Here is a 20530-nt window from a genome sequence, read left to right as displayed (position 1 = left end):
GTTCATGCTGAAGTTCTTACTGAGCACTGTCAACACTTTGTATTCAACACTTTTATAAGCCACAAAACTCGCATTCTTCTTATTTCCACTCAGCGCTACAACAAGCACTGCAGCCATAATGAATGAGAAGGAAAGTGTATCTATAGCCTTGCGTTGTTGTTATTTTTAACTTCTTGGGTCTATTTTAATATCAATGAATAATTCCGAAATAATGCGGTGCGACTCGAGTTTCCCCATCAGCTGGAAGACGAGTGTCCCTTTTGGGTCAGTGTCAGTGGAGGAAAGGGAGAGCGGAGGGATGTTAAGGCAGACCCTCAGTCTTCTGCTCTCTCCCTCTGTTGACACTGATCATCAGATGCAGGCACCATCAGCCCAGTAAAATAAAAAGCAAATTATTTAAATGTATGCTCACTCAGCTGTGCTTCACAAGTAACACAACAGCGCATCTATTACCGGTGTGATCATATAACCACAGCCATTATGCTGTGATAATGTATTGGGCCTATAGCTTACTGCACAAACATCATTGTTACAGTACTGTTTTTAATTGGTTAGGCTTACGTTTTTTAAGTCATATTAAAAAAAAAACATCTGAGCGGTAGATATCGGCTTGCATTTGATCTTGACTCAGAAAAGGTTAGTGTCCACTGTTCTAGAGTTTTCCCTGTTAACACTATCAACGTTTCCCTTTACTGTGGCAATTGTGGTTAAATCAACGCAATATTAGCCACGTTCAATGCAACATACTGAAACAAAATGAACTATGCAAGAGATTTTGTTGTAGTCAGAACACATCGGAGTATGATTCTATTGCATTGACATGCACAACTCAGCCCGTACTCTATTGTCCTATATGGATCTGTGGCATTTATGGATCTATGCCATTTACTTTTGAACTGGACTGTTTACAGCATCAATCGGTTGTGAGTAGATGCGGAAGCACTTGTTTTTAGATCAAAGTGAGAGCTGCATGTAGCCACGTGTGCACATTTTGTTCATATCCTTTGCTATTTAGTGAGTTATTAGCCCAGTTATAGATCATTTGTTGGCAGCGATAGGGGAGTGATTGCTTCCTACAAGGGCACAAAACATAAACATTTCTAGACATCTTTTAAAAGCGAGTCTGGTAAATAGCTTTTTTTTTTGTCTTAAAGGGGCAGCGTTGTATTTTGAGACAGGCTTGAATAAGCTAAGTAGCAATAGGCAGAGGTTGGCATAATTTGTCTGATTCTCTGGAATAATGGTATGGGAATAATAATGCATTTTATTTTGTCAAGTGGTTTCTTGCATCAAACAACAAAACAACATTCTTCAGTCACTTCCTTGTCTGAAGGACAAGTGGATAAACAGGTTAATGTCAAGCCATGCATGTCTCATGGAATGCAGCACCTACATTGAACACCACACATTGGCTGCTACTGTAGACTGAATGATAGAACAGCTATTTCCATGTTAAAATGTTATGAAATGCATTTTCTTCACTGTTTCTGATGGTAGGCCACTCTGGTAGGCCTACATTATGATCAAATAGCCACAGTAGCATACATGGCCACTGTTAAAGCTGTAACTTAAAGCAGGTAAAGCCTCGGTGTTCACAGTAAACGCACGCTGGAAATTTTGACAACGTTCAAGTTTGTACTCAGCAGACCTGATATTTGCTCAGTGCCGAAAAGATTTACAGGGAACATTGCTCCCACCAATTTAATGGGTAAATCTAACCAACGTTTCGGCAACGCAGTGCCTTCTTCGGGGTTGGAAAGCCCCTGCATTTGAAAAAGGCACTGCTTTGCTGAGAAGTTGTTTAGGTTAATACAAAATAAATAACACAAAATAAAAATAAAAAAGCTTTACCCATTTGAGTTTTTAGGAGCATGTATAGACAGTGCTACTTTCATCTATGTAAGCACATTTGTAGTGTTGTATTTGATTAGTATGGGGCATGTGGACACATTACAGTGTCTATATAAGAAAGGTGTACGTGCGTGCATGCTTGTTGCAGGGGGGTGGTGGAGTACGATGCAGAAGGATTCACCAAGCTCACTCTTCTCCTCATGTGGAAAGACTTCTGTTTCCTTGTCCATGGTGAGTTACACATAAACACACACACACACACACACACACACATACACTTCTTTCCTACATTCAACCCCACATCACCTCTTTCTCTCTCACTATCTCTTTCTCTCACTATGTCTCTCCCCTTCTCCCCTCTCCTCCTCCAGTGGACCTCCCTCTGTACTTCCCGCGGGACCAGCCCACTCTGACTTTCCAGTCTGTGTACCACTTCACCAACAGTGGGCAGCTGTACTCGCAGGTGCAGAAGTCCTACCCTTACAGCCCCCGCTGGGACGGCAACGAGATGGCCAAGAGAGCCAAGTAAGACAGTCAGTTTTGCATTCCCCACTAATGGTTAGGATTGGGGGAGGGGAAGCTGATCCTAGATCTGTATCTAGAGGATGCTTTGTTCACCCCGTAGCATACTGGACAACAATGACCATTTGACCCACTATACCATACAACAATGACTTACACTGAGTGCACTTTTACATTAGGAACAACTTCCTAATATTGAGTTGCACCCGCTTTTGCCCTCAGAACAGCCTTAATTTGTCGGGGCGTGGAGTCTACAAGGTGTCGAAAGCGTTCCACAGGGATGCTGGCCCATGTTGACTCGCTTTCCACAGTTGTGTCAAGTTGTCTGGATGTCCTTTGGGTGGTGGACCATTCTTGATACACAAGGGAAACTGTTGAGCGTGAAAAACCCAGCAATGTTGCAGTTGTTGACACACTCAAACTGTTGTGCCTGGCACCTACTACTATACCCCGTTCGAAGGAACTTTTGTCATATCCATGTCCATTTGAATGGCAAAGATACACAATCTATGTCTCAAGGCTTAAAAATCCTTCTTTAACCTGTCTCCTCCCCTTCATCTACACTGATTGAAGTGGATTTAACAAGTGACATCAATACGGGATCATAGCTTTTACCTAGATTCACCTGGTCAGTCTGTTTCCTAATGTCTTGTACACTTAGTGTATAATTATCCATAATACAGGATGATAATGATAAAAATCGAATTTATTTGTTTAGGCCTTGTAATTGACTAGTTAGCAAGAAACTTGCAAAGCTGTTGAACCTGCTACCATCTTTGGACCAGCTCTCCCTCGCCAAATACAGTTTATCTCAATCTAACTAATCTGGGATTATAATGCTTACATGAAAAGCAAAAAAATCCCTGTCACACTAACAATCACTAACAGTACAACCACCTAATCGCTTTCATCGAAAAGACATATCACTATGCACACCATGGTGAAGATTTGTATGCAAAATAAATGTGATATGATTTATAAATGTATGGCTCTCCCAACTTTATCCTGCTCTACCTTTTTTATTTTTAACATGAACCAGTTAACCCTGTTTGTGGTTTAATGGCTTTATCTCCAGCTGACCATGCTTACTTTGCACAGAACAGGAGTGCTTAACTATAACAGCAGAGGTTTTGTCCCAATGTTGATAGTTACATGGAATAGATATGTCATTGTCTTTGTTTATATCGCCGGTCTCCAAGGAAAATCAGTATTCTATTGCTGAAAGAGCAAACCGGTGCTTTGCTTTTATGGTCAGATAAGTACTGGTGCACTTCCAGTAAATCTGTATCTGTCTAAATTACTTTTATTGCTCTCTTTCTCCCTCTCTGGCTCTTTCTATCCATCTATCTATCTGTCTATCTTTCTCCACAGAGCATACTTCAAGAGCTTCATCCCTCAGTTTCAGGAAGGGGCCTTTGCCACTGGGAAACTCTAGGACTGAAGTACAGCAGTGTGTGCGTGTGTGTTTGTGTGTGAATGGACTGCACGATAGTGATAATGTGCTTACTGTACAGGTACTCTCTAACGCCACGTTGATCATTTCATGCTTTTTCCTAAACTGTCTGTTTTTCCATTTTATTAAGTTGTGTTTTTCTCCTTTCTTAAAACTAGAGGGAATGAAAGTACTGAAACGCTGTTGCTAAAATGGTTTGGAGTAGTAGGTCAGAACCACTTGTTACGTCAACAGACAGATGTGGGGCTTGCCCAGCCAAAGTGTTACAACTTCAAAGCAGACATCACTTCTGATCTTCAGAGTGGTTGTCAGAGAACTGGAAAAGGGCCCTTAAAGGGGAATAACGGAACCCCCTCTGACTCATTGTTGGACTGTCTGTCAAAGTGTTCACCTCTCTCGGTCAGGGACAGTGAGGTAGAGCTAGAGCGAGAGCTACGTCACCAGGTTATGCAGCCGCTCACTCACTGCAGCGCTAGATAGAACTTTGATGAATAACACGAAAATAATCAACTTTAGTTAACAGTGATCATACAAAATTCGGGAAGGTTACTGCTCAAGCAGCAACACACGCACGAGGGGACTCCTCATAAACACAACACACTGGCAATTTTCAAAATAGCCTACATCAGACTTTAGCACATAACCCAACAAAACACACCTTTTACTTTATTGTCAGAAGCATCATCAGACCTCTGTAGTAGCCTATTTCATTTCTCTCTTTCAGTGCTCTGGAAACCAAGCAGAAAATGCTGTGCTCTAAAGATGGCATAGCCACACAAATACATTAGAAGATAATTGTTGATCTGATCAGATCAACAATTTTCTCACAACCTTTATCTCCTAAATGATGTCGCTGGTGTATTTTGTAATATATTGCGCAGTAGGCTATACGTTTTTTACCAGGCTCAAGTCCTTCCAGGCTGAAAACATACAAGAATACTTTTACATTTTATAAAATTAGCCTACATTATTACATTCTCTTGCTCGCTCAATGCAAATTGCTTGCATTTTTTTGTAAATCATTGTCAATAGTCTACCAATTTAGAAAATGTAAATGTGGGCTAATAATAAATGTAATAATAGCATATTTGATCTACCCCAATGAAAAGTTTGAAAGTGAGCATAAATCACATTTTGATAAGATGCATGCATCAGTACCTAGGCTATCTATTATATCTGCAACGGAAATTATTTTACAAGGATTGGTTCGCTGTCAGCTGCCTGCTGTAGTAAAGTTACAATTTAATGAAACATTTCTTCCATAAATTAGCCGTATAGTCCATATGTATCATCCAATGAAGTGGACGTTATGTTGCACACTCACTAGTCTTTCCCTCTCATGTTAGTATATATATTTTGCCGTAATGATCGGATCACACCATGCAACAATTGATGTAGCCTACAGTCAGAGATGGAAGATGGGCAATGTTAATTGGCAGGTGGAATGATGTCCAACGGGGTTGCATGGTTAAAAGTGGGAGGTGGGATCAGGTTGGCTCCTTTCATCCTTGCTTGGCAGAGATCTCAGAAAAGGTCAAATTATGAATCTGCTACCCAAAATGATCACATAATGTTTAAGACATATCTCACAATTGATTGGGCTTCCCAAATTTAGTATATTTGCTGTGACCAAAAGTTTAATATTTTCGTAGATTTGTGTTGTTCCACAAAGTTCTATCTAGCGCTGCACTGAGTGGGGAGCTGCATAACACAGTTGTAGCGCTACCTTGCTCTCCCTGAGTGAGAGAGGTGAGCACTTTGACAGACAATTCAACAACGAGTTAGAGGGGTTTATTCCCCTTTAACTGTTTGACTGGAGCTCAATGTGGAAAAGATCAAGATCAGAGGTTCATCTTGATTCATATCAAACAGTGGGGCGGGGCCAAACCTTGATCTTACCATTACCTGATCGTTCTACACTTGTCTTAATCCTTGCCTTGAGAAGTCCTCCTTAGTACTATGTACATTGGAGAATACTGTAAAAATCTGTGATCATATTTTGAGTTACTACATGCTACATGTTCGATTTTTGTTTCACCAACATCTCAGTCAGTCATTTTCCCAATAAACCCTCAAATCATATACTGTCCGGAAATACATTATTTCAAAGTTGATGTGATTGTCAGCGACTGAGAATTCTGGCCTGTGCTAAATGTACTGTGCCTTCAGAAAGTATTCACACATCACATTTTGTTGTGTTACAAAGTGGAATTAAAATAAATGTAATTGTAATTGTATGTCAATGATCTACACAAAATACTCATGTCAAAGTGGAAGTTTTTATATATATATACATACATATATATATTACAGCTCTGATTCTTTCTGGGTAATCTCAAAGAGTTTTCCACACCTGGATTGTAAAAAAAAACGTCCCATTAGTCTTTTTAAAGTTCTAAATGCTCTGTCAAGTTGGTTGTTGATCATTTCTAGACAGCCAGCGATTTAAGTCAAAACTTTAGCTAGGTCATTCAGGAACATTCATTGGCATCTTGGTAAGCAACTACAGTGTACATTTGGCCTTGTGTTTTAGGTTATTGTCCTGCTGAATGGTACAATTGTCTCCCAGTATCTGTTGGAAAGCAGACTGAAACTGATTTTCCTATAGGATTTTGCCTGTGCTTAGTTCTATTCCGTTACTTTTTATCTTTAAAAAAACTCCCTAGTCCTTTGGGATGACAGGCATACCCATAACATGATGCAGCCACCACCATACTTGAAATTGTGAGGTGTGGTACTCAGGGATGTGTTGGATTTGCCCCAAACATACCACTTTGTATTTAGGACAAAAAAGTTAATTTCTTTGCCACATTTTTTGCAGCATTACTTTAGTGCCTTATTGCAAACAAGATGCATGTTTTGGAATAATTATTTTTTCTGTACAGGCTTCCCTTTCACTCTGTCATTTAGGTTAGTATTGTGGAGTAACTACAATGTTGTTGATCCATCCTCAGTTATTGGTCACGATTAACTTTTCCTCTCCATATCATAAAGCACTTATTACACATCTATAAGCATTTCATGAACGTGTTATAACAGGTTTAAAGACGAGAGGAGAGAACTCGAGACAAAGGGGTTATTTCAGAATGACCAGAAGCTGATCTGTTATGATCAGCTGTTATGATCCGCATTAGGTTAATTAAATATATCCATAGCATATGTATAGCACATTTGTCATTCTATGCAAAAGCTCATATTTGTGTATCTTAATAGATGCATTATTACAATGACAGCATAGTGTCGTTATGGCTGTTGTCATTATGGCCATACCAGTGTTACTGAATATGCCAAAAGGCCAAACCACGTTTTTAAAATCATGCTGATATATAAGTTAGCCTGTACCAGCCCCATTTCCCCCACCTTCTGCTCCTTCTTCTCACTAAGGTCAATGGTGCATGAAGATCCCCACAGGGTTGAATCCTCAGGATCAATTTTACGGATCAAATCGTGTAGTTGAGGGTCATAACTCATTAACAGCCCTCCACATCACAGTTAAGTTGGTCATACTGGTCTATAATGCACATATGAAAGGTCTATGTAGTAAAGTAAACTATATTTTCTCTTTCATGAAACATTTATAACATTTATAGCTAAGCACTTCATGGTAATTACAGTTGAAGTCGGAAGTTTACATACACTTAGGTTGGCAATATTAAAACTCGTTTTTCAACCACTCCACAAAGGTCTTGTTAACAAACTATAGTTTTGGCAAGTCGGTTAGGACATCTACTTTGTGCATGACACAAGTTTTCCAACAATTGTTTACAGACAGATTATTTCACTTATAATTCACTGTATCACAATTCCAGTGGGTCAGAAGTTTACAAACACTAAGTTGACTGTGCCTTTAAACAGCTTGGAAAATTCCCCCAAATTTTGTCATGGCTTTAGAAGCTTCTGATATGCTAATTGACATAATTTGAGTCAATTGGAGGTGTACCTGTGGATGTATTTCAAGGCCTACCTTCAAACTCAGTGCCTCCTTGCTTGACATCATGGGAAAATCAAAAGAAATCAGCCAAGGCCTCAGAGAAAAAAAATTGTAGACCTCCACAAGTCTGGTTCATCCTTGGGAGAAATTTCCAAACGCCTGAAGGTACCACGTTCATCTGTACAAACAATAGTATGCAAGTATAAACACCATGGGACCACGCAGCTGTCGTACCGCTCAGGAAGGAGACGCGTTCAATCCCAGAACAACAACAAAGGACCTTGTGAAGATGCTGGAGGAAACAGGTACAAAAGTATCTATATCCACAGTAAAACGAGTCCTATATCGACATAACCTGAAAGGCCGCTCAGCAAGGAAGAAGCCACTGCTCTAAAACCGCCATAAAAAAGCCAGACTACGTTTTGCAACTGCACATGGGGACAAAGATCGTACTTTTAGGAGAAATGTCCTCTGGTCTGATGAAACAAAAATAGAACTGTTTGGCCATAATGACCATCGTTATGTTTGGAGGAAAAAGGGGGACGCTTGCAAGCCGAAGAACACCATCCCAACCGTGAAGAACAGGGGTGGCAGCATCATGTTGTGGGGGTGCTTTGCTGCAGGAGGGACTGGTGCACTTCACAAAATAGATGGCATCATGAGGCAGGAAAATTACGTGGATATATTGAAGCAACATCTCAATAAATCAGTCAGGAAGTTAAAGCTTGGTCGCAAATGGTCTTCCAAATGGACAATGACCACAAGCATGCTTCCAAAGTTGTGGCAAAATGGCTTAAGGACAACAAAGTCAAGGTATTGGAGTGGCCATCACAAAGCCCTGACCTCAATCCCATAGAAGATTTGTGGGCGGAACTGAAAAAGTGTGTGCGGGCAAGGAGGCCTACAAACCTGACTCAGTTACACCAGCTCTGTCAGGAGGAATGGGACAAAATTCACCCAACTTATTGTGGGAAGCTTGTGGAAGGCTACCTGAAACTTTTGACCCATTTAAAGGCAATGCTATCAAATACTAATTGAGTGTATGTAAACTACTGACCCACTGGGAATGTAATGAAAGAAATGAAAGCTGAAATATATCATTCTCTCTACTATTATTCTGACATCACACGTTCTTAAAATAAAGTGGGGATCATAACTGACCTAAGACACAGAATTTTTACTAGGATTAAATGTCAGGAATTGTGAAAAACTTAGTTTAAATGTATTTGGCTAAGGTGTATGTAAACTTCTGACATCATCTGTAACTGTGCTTTTTGCCACTGATCTACAACAGCAATATTAAAGGTCTTTGCCGTCAATGTACTGTTATTTCTATTTTCATATTCATAAAGCATTTATAAATATGCCTCACTTATAAAAAAAGAACAGTGACACAACACAATGTTAAAGAAAATATTAACATTTTCCAGATGTAACGTTAGCACATAAAACCATTGCTGAGGACATTTTTCAGTTTGACTTTTCTTGAAAACATTTAACAAAGATTCATATTCAATGCATTCAAATAAAATTCCCAATTTCAGACTCATAGCTAGCAATAACTACAGTATTTTAGTGAGTAAAGCGTACTAAAACAATGGTAAAGCTAGCTTTTACCCCTAGCAGCTAGCTAAGCCCCTGGCAATGTCAACACCTTTTCCAACTCGGTCAATAAACATTACAAAATCGTCATGAAACTCATAAAACATTTAGTTAACAATGGTAGCTATCTCAGTAGCTTAAGACTTACGTGGCGATGCCAAATATATATATTTTTTAGCTTGCTTTTCATTTAGACCTTGTTTGGAGGTACAGTACATATCAGCCATAATGGAGTAAATAAAGATAGTTGCTCAGCGAAACTGACACAGGTGTCGTAGGGTGTAGACCAAAACGCAGCGGGAAAATGTATACTCATCTTCTTTTTATTTGTGAAGAAGGAAAAACAAACAACGTATACAAAAACAAACGAACTAGACAGTCTCGTCAGGCATACAGCAAAACAAGAAACAATCTCCCACAAACCCCAAAACAAAACACACTCCTAAATATAGGACCTTCAATCAGAGGCAACGATAGACAGCTGCCTCCAATTGAAGAAATACAAACGACTAGACAGAACATAGAACAATAACCAAAAACCCCGGAATACATAAATCTAACACCCCTCTACATATACAACCACCCCGAACCACATAAAACAAATACCCCCTGCCACGTCCTGACCAAACTATAAGAACAAATAACCCATTTACTGGTCAGGACGTGACAGAAACTCCATATTTAGTGATCAACAAGCTTATTTTGATGCTTGCAGAGTTTTTAATGGGAGTTTGAATCTGAGCTTTTTGGGCATTAGAGAGGTCTCTATACTGGTTAATTGCTAGCTTTAAGTCTGAAATGGAAAATTGAATTTGAATGTTTTGAATATGAATCTTTGGTAAATCTATTAAAGTAAAACTGAGATGTCAATAGTAGGATTGATTCTTTGTCGATGTGCTCAGCAATTGTTTTCTGTGCTAGCTAGCTAATGTTACATCTAGAAAATTGAAATAAAATGTTCATCTTTCCAATAGCATTCTGTGTTGGGTCCGTATTATTTTATGTAAGTGAGGCATGTTTATAAATTATTTATAATTGCTTTATGAATGGGAAATAGAAATGACAGTACATTGACGGCATAAAATTCATAAGTAGATTTTGAATTTTGGTGTTATAGATCAGTGGCAAACTGCACAGTGCTTAGCTATAAATGCTTTATGAATGGAAAAATAGATTTGACTTTACTTTGTATAGAATTCCTACATAGACCCTTCATCTGTGCCTTATAGATGAGTTTGACCAACTTTAATAGGTTATGATATGACCCTCAACTAGAGGTCGACCGATTAATCGGCATGGCCAATTAATTAGGGCCGATTTCAAGTTTTGATAACATCCTGGTAATCGGTCTTTTTAGATGCCGATTATGGCTGATTACATTGCAATCCACGAGGAAGCTGCGTGGCAGGCTGACCACCTGATACGCGAGTGCAACATCAAAAGGACCTTGTGGCTGCAGGGAGCCAAGGTAAGTTGCTAGCTAGCATTAAACTTATCTTACAAAAAACATGGTTGATGATATTACTAAGTTAACTAGCTTGTCCTGCGCTGCATATAATCAATGCGGTGCCTGTTAATTTATCATTGAATCACAGCCTTCTTCAACCTCGCCAAACTGGTGATGATTTAACAAAAGTGCATTCGCGAAAAAAGCACAATCGTTTCACAAATGTACCTAACCATAAACATCAATGCCTTTCTTAAAATCAATACACAGAAGTATATATTTTTAAACCTGCATATTTAGTTAAAATAAATTCATGTTAGCAGGCAATATTAACTAGGGAAATTGTGTCACTTCTCTTCCATTCAGTGCAAACAGAGTCAGGGTATATGAAACAGTTTGGGCCGCCTGGCTCGTTGCGAACTGTGTGAAGACTGTAATTTATTTGCCAGATTTTGACATAACATCGAAGGTTGTGCAATGTAACAGCAATATTTAGACTTAGGGTTACCACCCGTTCGATAAAATACGGAACAGTTCCGTATTCCACTGAAAGAATAAACGTTTTGTTTTCGAAATTATCGTTTCCGGATTTGACCATATTAATGACCAAAGGCTCGTATCTCTGTGTTTATAATATTATAATTAAGTCTATGATTTGATATTTGATAGAGCAGTGTGACTGCGCGGTGGTAGGCAGCAGGAGGCTCGTAAGCATTCATTCAAACAGCACTGTACTGCGCTTAGCAATGCTTGATGCACAGCGCTGTTTATGACTTCAAGCCTATCAACTCCCGAGATTAGGCTGGCAATACTAAAGTGCCTTTAAGAACATCCAATAGTCAAAGGTATATGAAATACAACTGATATAGAGAGAAATAGTGGACGCGTCATAATTCCTATAAAACTACAACCTAAAACTTCTTAACTGGGAACATTGAAGACTCATGTTAAAAGGAACCACCAGCTTTCATATGTTCTCATGTTCTGAGCAAGGAACTTAAACTTTAGCTTTTTTACATGGCACATATTTCACTTTTACTTTCTTTTCCAACACTGTGTTTTTGCATTATTTAAACCAAATTGAACATGTTTCCTTATTTATTTGAGACTAAATTGATTTTATTTATGTATTATATTAAGTTAAAACAGAAGTGTTCATTGTTCATTCAGTATTGTTGTAATTGTCATTATTACAAATATATATATAAAAATCGTCCGATGGTCCTGCTATAATCGGTATCGGCGTTGAAAAATCATAATCGGTCGAACCTCTACCCTCAACTACAGTGCCTTCGGAAAGTATTCAGACCCCTTGACTTTTTCCACATTTTCTTACGTTACAGCCTTATTCTAACATTTATTAAGTCGTTTTTTATCCCACATCAATCTACACACAATACCCCATAATGACAAACCAAAAACTGTTTTTTATTTTAGCAAATTTAAGATTTACATAACTATTCAGACCCTTTACTCAGTACTTTGTTGAAGCACCTTTGGCAGCGATTACAGCATCAACTCTTCTTGGGTATGACGCTATAAGCTTGGCACACCTGTATTTGGGGAGTTTCTCCCATTCTTCTCTGCAGATCCTCTCAAGCTCTGTAAGGTTGGATGGGGAGCGTTGCTGCACAGCTATTTTCAGGTCTCTCCAGATATGTTTGATCGGGTACAGGTCCGGGCTCTGGCTGGGCCATTCAAGGACATTCAGAGACTTGTCCCGAAGCCCCTCCTGTGTTGTCCTGCGTTGTCTTGGCTGTGTGCTTAGAGTCGTTGTCCTGTTGGAAGGTGAACCTTCAACCCCAGTCTGAGGTCCTGAGCGCTCTGGAGCAGGTTTTCATTAAGGATCTATCTATACTTTTCTCCGTTCATCTTTGCCTCGATCCTGACTAGTCTCCCACTCCCTGCCGCTGAAAAACATCCACACAGCATGATGCTGCCACCACCATGCTTCACCGTAGGGATGGTGCCAGGTTTCCTCCCGACGTGATACTTGGCATTCAGGACAAAGAGTTTTTGGTTTCATCAGACCAGAGAATCTTGTTTCTGAGAGTCTTTCGGTGCATGTTGGCGAACTCCAAGCGTGCTCTCATGTGCCTTTTACTGAGGAGTGGCTTCCATCTGGCCACTCTACCATTAAGGCCTGATTGGTAGAGTGCTGCAAAATGGTTGTCCTTCTGGAAGATTCTCCCATCTCAACAGAGGAACTCTAGAGCTCTGTCAGAGTGACCATCGGCTTCTTGGTCACCTCCCTAACCAAGGCCCTTCTCCCCCGATTGCTCAGTTTGGCCGGGCAGCCAGCACTAGGAAGACTCTTGGTGGTTCCAAACGTCTTCCATTTAAGAATAATGGAGGCCACTTTGTTCTTGTGGACCTTCAATGCAGCAGAATTTTTTTGGTACCCTTCCCAGATCTGTGCCTCGACACAATCCTGTCTCGGAGCTCTACGGACAATTCCTTCGTCCTCATGGCTTGGTTTTTGCTCTGACATGCACTGTCAACTGCGGGACTTTATATAGACAGGTGTGTGCCTTTCCAAATCACGTCCAATCAATTGAATTTACCACTGGTGGACTCCAATCAAGTTGTAGAAACATATCAAGGATGATCAATGGAAACAGAATGCACCTGAGCTCAATTTCGAGTCTCATAGCAAAGGGTCTGAATACTAATGTAAATAACGTATTTCTGTTTAGTGTTCTTAATAAATTTGCAAACAAATTTAAAAACCTGTTTTCGCTTTGTCATTATGGGGTATTGTGTGTAGATTGCCGAGGAAAATGTTTTTAAATAAAATGTATTTTAGAATACGGCTGTAACTTAACAAAATGTGGAAAAAGTAGGCGGGCCTGAATACTTTCCGAATGCACTGTACATGATTTGATCCGTAAAATTTACCCTGAGGATTCAACCTTCTTTGGATCTTCATGCACCATTGACCTCAGTGAAAAGAAGGCTATAGATGGGTTAGCTGACAACCTCATGAAAACGATGTGCGCTCTTCCATGGGGCAGAAGTCAGCCTGTTTTGTTGTGTTTCTGGATGACCCCATCTGTTTTTCCCCATAGTTGGGCACGCCTTGGTTTTGTTGCAAAACAACCAATCCATCTATACCGGCAGGTAGGGGAAATAGCCAGTACCAGCCCCAACTTATATATCAGCATAATTTTCTAAACATTGTTTGGCCTTTTAACATATTCACAAACACTGGCATGGCCATAATGACAACAGCCATACTGACACTACGCTGTCATTGTAAGGAGGCATCTATTAAGATACCTAAATATGAGTTTTTCCATAGCATGACATGAATGCGCTACAGATGCTATTAGTATATTTCAAAATCAAATCAAATTTCTTGGTCGTGTTTAGCAGATGTTATTGCGGGTGTAGCGAAATGCTTGTGCTTCTAGCTCCGACAGTGCAGTAGTATCTAACAAGATATAACTAACAGTTTCACAACATATACCCAAAATACACATAAATCTAAGTAAGGAATGGATTAAGAACATATATACATATATGTCAGAGCGTCATTGGACTAAGATACAGTGGCATAGTATAGAGTACAGTATATACATATGAGATGGGTGATGCAACATTTACAAACAATTAAAGTGACTAAAATACCGTAGAATAGTATAGAGTACAGTTTACACATATGAGATGAGCAATGCTAGATACAGAGACATTATTAAAGTGGCTAGTGTTTCATTTCCTTAAAGTGGCCAGTGATTTCTAATCTATTCCTAATCTGAGTTAGGAAGGATGCCTGTATCTTCATTAGCCTTTAATAATGTGGTTGGGACCTGTTATAACACGTTCATGAAATTCTTATAGACGTGTAATAAATGCATTATGGGTATCTAGTCAAAGTAAATCGTTACCTCATCTCCTATCACAGCCATTAAACTTGTCACAGCCATTAAACTGTTTTAAAATCTTTATTGGCCTCATGGTGAAATCCCTGAGCACTTTCCTTCCTCTGGCAATTGAGTTAGGAAGGATGCTTGTATCTTTGTAGTGACTGGGTGTATTGCTACACCATCCAAAGTGTAATTAATGACTTCACCATGCTCAAAGGGATATTCAATGTCTGTTTTAATTTTTTTTATCTACCAATAGGTGCCGTTCTTTGTGAGGCATTGGTCTTTGTGGTTGAATCTGTTGTCACGTCCTGACCAGTAAAGGGGTCATTTTGTTGTTGTAGTTGGTCAGGATGTGGCAGGGGTGTGTTTGTTTTGTGTTGTTGGGTTTTTTGGGTTAGTTCTATGTTATGTATTTCTATGTTTGATTTTCTAGTATTTCTATTTCTTTGTGGTATTGTTTGGGATTGGACTCTAATTGGAGGCAGCTGTATCTCGTTGCCTCTGATTAAAGGCCATATTTAAGTAGGGGTTTTTGTCTTGTGTTTTGTGGGTGGTTGTTCCATGTATAGTTAGGTTACCTTACAGGACTGTCGTTTGTTTTGTTTCAGTGTTCACTTTTAAATAAAAGTATAAGTATGGACACTTACCACGCTGCGTATTGGTCCGATATTTCTTACTCCTCAGAAGACGAAACTTATGACATCTGTGCTTGACATTCACTGCTCGACTGAGGGACCTTACAGATACAGTTGAAGTCGGAAGTTTACATACACCTTAATTAAATACATTTAAACTCAGTTTTTCACAATTCCTGACATTTAATCCTAGTAAAAATTCCCTGTCTTAAGTCAGTTAGGATCATCACTTTATTTTAAGAATGTGAAATGTCAGAATAATAGTAGAGAGAATTATTTATTTCAGATTTTATTTCTTTCATCACATTCCCTGTGGGTCAGAAGTTTACATATACTCAATTAGTATTTGGTAGCATTGCCTTTAAATTGTTTAACTTGGGTCAAATGTTTCGGGTAGCCTTCCACAAGCTTCCCACAATAAGTTGGGTGAATTTTGGCCCTTTACTCCTGACAGAGCTGGTGTAACTGAGTCAGGTTTGTAGGCCTCCTTGCTCGCACAAGCTTTTTCAGTTCTGCCCACAAGTTTTCTGTTGGATTGAGGTCAGGGCTTTGTGATGGCCACTTGCCATTTTGCCACAACTTTGGAAGCATGCTTGTGGTCATTGTCCATTTGGAAGACCCATTTACATCCAAGCTTTAACTTTCTGGCTGATGTCTTGAGATGTTGCTTAAATATATCCACATCATTTTCCTGCCTCATGATGCCATCTATTTTGTGAAGTGCAGCAGTCCCTCCTGCAGCAAAGCACCCCCACAACATGATGCTGCCACCCCTGTTCTTCACAGTTGGGATGGTGTTCTTCGGCTTGCAAGCCTCCCCCTTTTTCCTCCAAACATAACGATGGTCATTATGGCCAAACAGTTATATTTTTGTTTCATCAGACCAGAGGACATTTCTCCAAAAAGTATGATCTTTGTCCCCATGTGCAGTTCCAAACCGTAGTCTGGCTTTTTTATGGCGGTTTTGGAGCAGTGGCTTCTTCCTTGCTGAGCGGCCTTTCAGGTTATGTCGATACAGGACTCGTTTTACTGTGGATATAGATACTTTTGTACCTGTTTCCTCCAGCATCTTCACAAGGTCCTTTGCTCTTGTTCTGGGATTGATTTGCACTTTTTGCACCAAAGTACGTTCATCTCTAGGAGACAGAATGAATCTCCTTCCTGAGCGGTACGGCGGTTGCGTGGTCTCATGTTTATTCTTGCGTACTATTGTTTGTACAGATGAACGTGGTACCTTCAGGCGTTTGAAAATTGCTCCCATGAACCAGGCTTGTGGAGGTCTGCAATTTGTTTTCTGAGGTCTTGGCTGATTTCTTTTGATTTTCCAATGATGTCAAGCAAAGAAGCACTGAGTGTGAAGGTAGGTGTAATGCTTTTCATAGGAGAAGTATCGGAGTCAGGCGCAGGACACAGGGATGAGTGCAAACAAAACGTTTTACTCAAAAACAATAATCCAACTTCTCCCGCAGCAATAAAACATGGCTGGGAGAAATTCCTCCAACAACTACAAAACAGGTAACAATCACGGACAAGACAAACATGAAAGCCAGAGGTTAAATAATGAACATAATCAGGGAATATGAAACAGGTGTGTATAATTAAGACAAAACCAAATGAACAGGGAAACATAGATCGGTGGTAACTAGTAAGCCGGTGATGTCGACCGCCGAACGCCGCCCGAACAAGGAGAGGGGCCGACTTCGGCGGACGTCGTGACAGTAGGCCTTGAAATACATCCACAGGTACACCTCCAATTGACTCATATTATGTCAATTAGCTTATCAGAAGCTTCTAAAACCATGACATCATTTTCTGGAATTTTTCAAGCTGTTTAAAGGCTCAGTCAACTTTGTGTATGTAAACTTCTGACCCACTGGAATTGTGATACAGTGAACAATTATTGGAAAAATTACTTGTGTCATGCATAAAGTAGATGTCCTAACCGACTTGCCAAAAGTATAGTTTGTTAACAAGAAATTTGTGGAGTGGTTGATTTTTTTTTTTGTTAACTTCCGACTTCAACTGTAATTGTTGTGTGTGTGTGTGTGGGGTACAGAGATGGGGTGGTCATTCAAAAATCATGTTAAACACTAATTGCATACAGAGTCCATGCAACTTAGTATGTGAGTTGTTTAGCAAAGTTTTACTCCTGAACTTATTTAGGCTTGCAATAACAAAGAGGTTGAATACTTATTGACATTTCAGCATTCATTTTGAATTCATTTGTAAAAATGTCTAAAAGCATCACTCCACTTTGATGTTATTTGGTATTGTGTGTAGTTCAGTGACTCAAAATGTGTAAAAAGTCAAGGGGCATGACTACTTTCTGAAGGCACTGTAGCTGTGTTTGAAAGAGCGGAAGAGAGAGACGGGGAAGGTGTGTGTGAGAGAGCAAGACTAACAGGAGCGTAGAGAGGGAGGGATGGTCTGTGTACTGGAGGAAGGGAGAGAGGGATGGTGTGTGAGAGAGGGAGTGTGTGTGTGCATGCTTGTTTTCATTATTAAACATGAGGGGGTCAGAGTTAGGGGTTTTTCCTGGCCCGGGGGCCAGCCCTTTGCTATATTTATTGTTGGTAATGCAACTGTCAAGTCTAATTGGGAACTATAGGGTGAATGTATCTGGGCTATTTAATAGCATCAAGTCTCTTAATAAAAAATAATTAAAAGCAAGCTTATTTTTGTCTATTTTTGCTGTGCTCCACGTTTCCCACGGTAACCTTTGCCGACCTGCTTTCAAATGGTCTCTCTCGTCAGCCCCGGGACAAACTGCTCCCTTTTTGGAGGGAGGGAGTGCAGAGGAAGGAGGGAAGGATTATTGGGTAACAGCATCTTTAACAAAGGCTTCTCGAGGACAGTAGAGGATTTTTATTTTATTGTGAACTAGGCGCTTCACATTGAAAATGCGTTTTGTTTTCCTTTAATTGATGTTGGCAGCTTAGCATGTCCTCTGGATCCTTACTTAGTCAATGTTCTTAGCAGAAGTCTATAGCTTCACGTACGAATAAACGATCAGCTTTAAATCAATAAAAAAATAAATGTTTTATTATTATTATTATTTTACATATAAATAAAGATTGGAGTGAGCTGTGAGGAATCTACAGACGCTAACATTGTTCACGATTCATAGAATTCTGTTAAGTTTGGTGCAATACTTAAGGTCTTGAAGGTAATATACTTAGACGTAAAACTTCTAAATTACACGTAAACAACTCTTTCAACTTACTTAAACTATAGCACAGGTGTCATTTCCCATGAAGGCTCCACTTCCAAAGTACTGCAGTCCACATGATGGAACTTGCCTCTCTTTTGCAGGCTTTAAACCTCTTAATAGGGATACAGTCTTTGTAATGTAATCTTAATCTTATGAAGGTGCTGCTCAAGATACCTTTTGAAGCTGTTTTTCTCACCCCGACTCACGGCACAGAGGTCTCCTGCCTGCCAACTCTGTTGCTAATACTCCAAATCCAGTAATCCAGCCTTATTTAAGAGATCGCAATGGCAGTCGGCCGGAATCATTAAAGGTAGGAATAATTAGCCAGGGGGGGGGGGGGAATCTCTGGAGAGAGTTGATGAAAATTATGCTCAGGATCTCTTTACCACTCAAAGCCAGTTTAACCTTTGCTGAACCATGAAATGGTTTTGCTAATGATTGTCAGCCATTTTGGTTTTGGATAAGTGGTTTGGTTTACAGTTAAATGAGCCACGACCTCTTCACCTATGTCTAATGAAGATGCTTATTACATTCTTTGATTACTTAATAATATATATTTTTTTAAAAGAGCTCAGTCAAGGTTGGCCTTTTTACTCTCTGTAGGTTGTTAATGCTGAAGGCTCCCAACCATAGCTGAAGCCTCACTTTTCTCACGCTCTTTCTCCTTTCTCAAGCTCCTGGCATGCTTTGCTCAGCAAGTGTTTCCTACTCAACCCAAGGGATCTGGCTAACTAGCTACATCTACATTAGACTGACATTCTGCTCCTGCGAAACCCCTGTTAGCGGTTAGCTTCAAGGCAGTCATGGATCTGCCAGTCTCAGCTAATGACAGGTGTGTGAAACAGGATCACTTAAGCTCAGTAGCATGTTCCCTGGGTGATAACCTGGGGCTAGCTTTTAGAATCACTTAGGCTCAACCTAAGAAGTAACTCAATGAACTTTCGGGAGCAGAGGTCAAAAAGTCCCCACCTTTTACACACTTGAGTTCGGCTGGGGAGCTAATAGAGAAATGTACAGACAAATAAGCAAGGGGAGAAGGGAATGATTGAGAATCCTTCCTGCCATCCCAAATCAGCCCTTATCTCTGGAGACATTAAACAGACAGGACGGCAGTGAACATGGGGAGGGAAATGGGGAATATCCGAAAGGCCTGAATATGTCACAGGGAGGCAAGGGACGGCTGCCTTCGCCCACTGTTTACTCCCCACCCTTATTGCGTCCAAGACACCTAAGCTGTCAGCCATTACTTTTTTTTTCTTTTTTTTTTTCCTCCCAAAGTCGGGTTTCAGCGGTAGGCAGTGTTTGGTATGCAGCGGGGTTGTTGATGCGAGCCAAGCTGAAAATGATGGAGCTGAGAGGCTTAGCTAATTTGAGAAAGAGAGAGTAGTGAGGAGAGTGGGGGATTTGGTGCCTTTTGTTGCAGCCTGTTTGATCAGGGGGAGTTTTGTGGAAAAAATAGCCCAGAGATGTCGTGGAAATGAGAGAATTACTGGTTTGGGCCACTCTTGTTTATTCCCGAAGTCGCAGGGATATTCTAATGCACTCACTGTCAAAGCAGCAGATTTCTCCCTCTTGCATAGATAATAACGGGATCTCGTTAAACCCTGATTGTTAATTGCTAATTACTCTCGTCCTAGCCGAAACATGAGAAGCCAGGAGAGCGTGGCTAAGCCGATCAAAAGACTCCTCGCTCAAGAGCTTGTAGGTTTTCCATTTTTTGTCTTCCTCTTACATTGTTTGGCCGTTTTGGATGGGTTGGATGGCTTTTGATGAAATGAAGGCAGATATTTGTGTCAGGTTTTTTTTATACACCATCTTCTTCTTAAACATGTCATGGATTTACCAAAGCACATCCCTCAGGTGGTTTGTCTCTGGAATGCAGCCTTTGGTTCTTTACTGTTTAGCAGGGAATTTGTCTGGGACCGACACACTAAATCAGCATATAAGAGTCTCAATCCTCCTGATATAGGTCCTATGTGGCAATCCTAGACAGACACTGGTTTTATTGG

General features: G+C 40.1%; 1 protein-coding gene across 1 annotated transcript in view; it reads left to right on the top strand.

Moving 5' to 3' along the window:
- babam2 (BRISC and BRCA1 A complex member 2) overlaps nucleotides 1-5908 on the top strand; it is a 219712-nt gene extending 213804 nt beyond the window's left edge. The window contains exons 10-12 of the mRNA XM_014210010.2: nucleotides 2000-2082; nucleotides 2223-2376; nucleotides 3745-5908. Of these exons, the coding sequence (XP_014065485.1) occupies nucleotides 2000-2082; nucleotides 2223-2376; nucleotides 3745-3808 (301 nt within the window). The 3' untranslated portion in view covers nucleotides 3809-5908. The remainder of the gene's footprint in view (nucleotides 1-1999; nucleotides 2083-2222; nucleotides 2377-3744) is intronic.
- The last annotated feature ends 14622 nt before the right edge of the window (nucleotides 5909-20530 follow it).

Source organism: Salmo salar, chromosome ssa09, assembly GCF_905237065.1.
Source record: "Salmo salar chromosome ssa09, Ssal_v3.1, whole genome shotgun sequence".
Taxonomy (NCBI): domain Eukaryota; kingdom Metazoa; phylum Chordata; class Actinopteri; order Salmoniformes; family Salmonidae; genus Salmo; species Salmo salar.
Note: the sequence above shows the minus strand (reverse complement) of the source record. Positions and strands in the feature narration are given on the sequence as shown.